Source organism: Sphaeroforma arctica, assembly GCF_001186125.1.
Source record: "Sphaeroforma arctica JP610 unplaced genomic scaffold supercont1.813, whole genome shotgun sequence".
Lineage (NCBI taxonomy): Eukaryota > Ichthyosporea > Ichthyophonida > Sphaeroforma > Sphaeroforma arctica.
Genome location: NW_014039745.1, coordinates 28,249 through 31,926, shown reverse-complemented (window position 1 = coordinate 31,926; position 3,678 = coordinate 28,249). Strand labels below are relative to the sequence as shown.

The 3,678-nt window shown below is 43.4% G+C and overlaps 1 protein-coding gene across 1 annotated transcript in view; it reads right to left on the bottom strand.

Annotated features, from left to right (window-relative positions):
- Window positions 1-193: 193 nt before the first annotated feature.
- The window catches only part of SARC_08720 (hypothetical protein), a gene marked incomplete at both ends in the record, with an annotated part of 10,837 nt that continues 7,352 nt past the window's right edge, over window positions 194-3,678 (bottom strand). The window contains 4 exons of the mRNA XM_014297292.1: window positions 194-205; window positions 238-363; window positions 1,116-1,263; window positions 2,855-2,889. Coding sequence (XP_014152767.1) covers window positions 194-205; window positions 238-363; window positions 1,116-1,263; window positions 2,855-2,889 — 321 coding nt within the window. The remainder of the gene's footprint in view (window positions 206-237; window positions 364-1,115; window positions 1,264-2,854; window positions 2,890-3,678) is intronic.

The following is a 3,678-nucleotide window of genomic DNA, read 5'->3' as shown; positions in this document are numbered from 1 at the left end:
GTGTGTGTGTGTGTGTGTGTGTGTGGTACTATATATATATATATGTGTGTGTGTGTGTATGTGTGTGTGTGTGTGTGTGTGTGTGTGTTGTATCTTTACTAAACTGCCAGCATTCTTGTATATTGATGTATACCTATTTACAAAGATCGTACAATACCCCACACATACACAACCACGATCACACACACTGGAGCTATATTTTATCCTAAATTTGAATAAATAATTTGAAGCACACACCCCGGTGTTATGTTTCATCCGAATTTTGAATTCAAAATTCTCGCATTGTTTGAAGACGTCGAATATCATGTCTCTGACACTGAAGTCACGGTAATCCCATTCAGGGTTGGGAAGTGATTCCACCGCCTGCAGGGAGTGTAGAAGGGTAATATATATTTTAGTATAATAAGAATGTTCCAAAATAGGTTGGATGTACCTGATTTTATATGCAACTGCTTTTGAGGTGTAGAGTGACAAGAAGATGATGTGGTATCCTTAAGTACAGGCTGCTTCTGTTTTTGCTGTCATGCAATTGCTTCAGGATGGCATACCCAATAAGAGTTTTAGTCAACAGTGAGTTAATGCTTATGATACTCAATAACATACAATATTGCTTGATCAGCACGAGCTAAATGATATACTCAATGCGTTCAAGCTAGGAAAAGAATATATTTTAAACGGGGGGGGGGAAGGAGGTACATGGGCAACAAATGGGCCAACTACAGTCACGGCATGACACCACGAATCACGTACACCAAACCTCCAAAATGTAGAAGTTACCCATATCTGCCCACTTAAGATCTTATGCCCTGCCATAGTATAGACAGTCTCGACTGTGTGATTAGAGCCTATATTGCTCGCTGCACAACGCTCTACTATTGAGAGTTTGGTAACGATTTATACATATGCTACAGACGTAAACATACCGCTGATATGATATCCAAGCCTGTCTTGAGACTACACTGTGCACATGGGATACCATAACACACCTACCTGGAAGCACATTCTCACGTACAAACAACCAAGGTATGCTTATACTCTAGCGATAATGGACGAGAGTGACCCAATAGTCCTCCACAATTCAGGTGATACCATGCCCAACCCTTACGCCTACTTACCACTGGCGTGTCTATGCGTTGTTTAGCCAACCGACAGGTGACAAACACTCTGTGGGCGTTCTTCTGATGGTCCAGTACGAGGGCACTGGGAAACCGCAACCCAGCCCCACGGTACACCCGGATAAACAGCCGGGTGCCAGCGATCTTGCTGTATTTATTGGATATATGACAGTATTGTACGCATGTTTGTGTAGAATGATATATTGTAGATAGTACTGTGTATAGTGATATGAAGATCATTTAAGCGTGTGTTGACGATACAAATGTGTAAAAACTCGAGCGCCAGCAATCCTCCTGGAAGCTAATTATTATTGTATGCATGTATGTGTAGAACAAAATATGATATTCCTGTATAAAGATCACATATTAGACAGGCAGTCTGTATTCTGGCGACTAGTAAGACAATCATGAGTGCATAAACGAGACGCACTTATGCCAACCACAAAGTACCAGTCACCACAGAGATAGTTCGGGACATACTGTGCTTCTGCCGCTGAACCGTCAGCTGCTCAGCGGAGCCAATTGGAGCAGGAGTAGACCATGGAGTAGTGCAGGAATGCATGGAGTAGTGCAGGAATGCATGGAGTAGTGCAGGAATGCATGGAGTAGTGGGGCATGGCACGATGCGAATAAAACGACGAGAAGTATGAGATTAGGCAACGGTAGAAAACTAGTCCGAACATTTAAAACCAGGTGCATATTTTGGATTCCGCCTGGAAGTATGGATGTGTATAGTTGCGGTTTATTGTTCGTACTATAGTGACTGTGATCATGCGATCACATCCAGCACGAAGCAGATAACACAATGGGGAGGCCTCAGCACGCACTCCCGGGCGAGCCATACGACACAGTACACAAATGCATCACATGCTATCAGAGACAAATGGGCTTCACCGCTACTACTGGGATTGGCACATGGAGATAGGTGGGTAGGCATAGTATTATTAAAAGACAGTTAGGCATACTATTAAGACTGCCCCGCAAGCGAGTGAGACTGGCATAGAAAACATCATACGTACTTATCGGCGTGTTGATTGGTGTACACGACGCAGATTAAGATCAGTTTAAGATACACTATACAACCATATAACTACATCCACAGATTAACTAGACCACAACAAGAGGGTATGTATGGACAGTACCAACAAGACTGCCCCGCAAGAAAGTGGGACTGGCATAGGAATTATCATGCGCATTCAACAATGTGTTACTTGATGTACACGACGCATATTAGAAATAATATACAACAATAGAACTGAACCAAAAGACTATTACAGACCACGACAAAGGGATACGTATGGGGAGTACTATCAAGACTATCCCGCAATAAAATGGGACTGGCATAGAAGAACATTATTCGCACTCAACGGCACAGCGTGCTGATTGATGTGGTGTACGCAACGCCGATTAGGATCGATATACAACCGTTTAACTATATAAGAGTGGTATATATCTTTGTAATAAGAAATAGACCCTGACAAGAAGTACAGGCCTATAGAACAACGCAACGAGCTATGCGTATAACGCATTTAAAAAGCGTTCAATTCTGCTGGTGACACGCACCAGAGTGGTACTACAATGTGTAAGTAGTAAACTTCTCAGACCATACGTACGAGACTATTGGACTAAAAATATATAGGCCTATATGTGATAATTATAGTGCTACAAATGACTACGTCTTAGAGACCTGAAGCGATATAGCATCGTAGTCAACTTGGTCAAGCCGCGTGTGCACTCACCGTATCGCTGTACTGCATCGAGCATTCTGTCCGCTCTGTTTATTAAAGAGAAAAAGAAGATGCGTTTAGCTGCCTTACCGAGATAGTGGCATGGCACGAAATACAGCGTGGTGTACGCGTGAGACTAATGCCGAGTAGAGTGGAAGGGGGGGATAGTGTATACGCTATGTGGATTGTAGCATGGCGCGAAATAGAGCGTGGTGTAAGCGTGAGACAATGCCGAGTAGAGTAGGGGGGGGGAACTGGGTACGATGGATTGGGAAACGATTATAGTGTATACGCTATGTGGATAGTAGCATGGCGCGAAATAGAGCGTGGTGTAAGCGTAAGATTATTGCTGAATGGTCGGAATGGACCTTAGTGAAATGAATTGAAGCGAAGCAATTGGTCTCCGATTCGAACTAATGCGATGTGTGAACTGATGCAATGTCACTCGAGCGAGGGACTCAATGAATCTAGACAGTACCTAACAGCCAATGGATGCTATACACGAATAGGGCTTTGTATATGCGAACTTATGTGGATCTGGTTCGACACGCGGATATGGGCTTGATTCCGCGCTAGACATTCATTGGTGGACATACGCAATGGGAAACTACTGGAGCACACTTAGTATGATTTGACCCAAAGCACTATATACACATGGGCGTACACCGGATTCTTACCACATGTCAGAGATTGGATCGGTTAACTGGTACCCATGCCATTAAACAGCTCATAACACTGCGATGCTCGATACTGTTTTCAAAAACGCGAATGCACGGGCGGAGTTGTCTCCAATTTTAATATTCCACGAGAAACTGTGAAAACATATATACGCATAT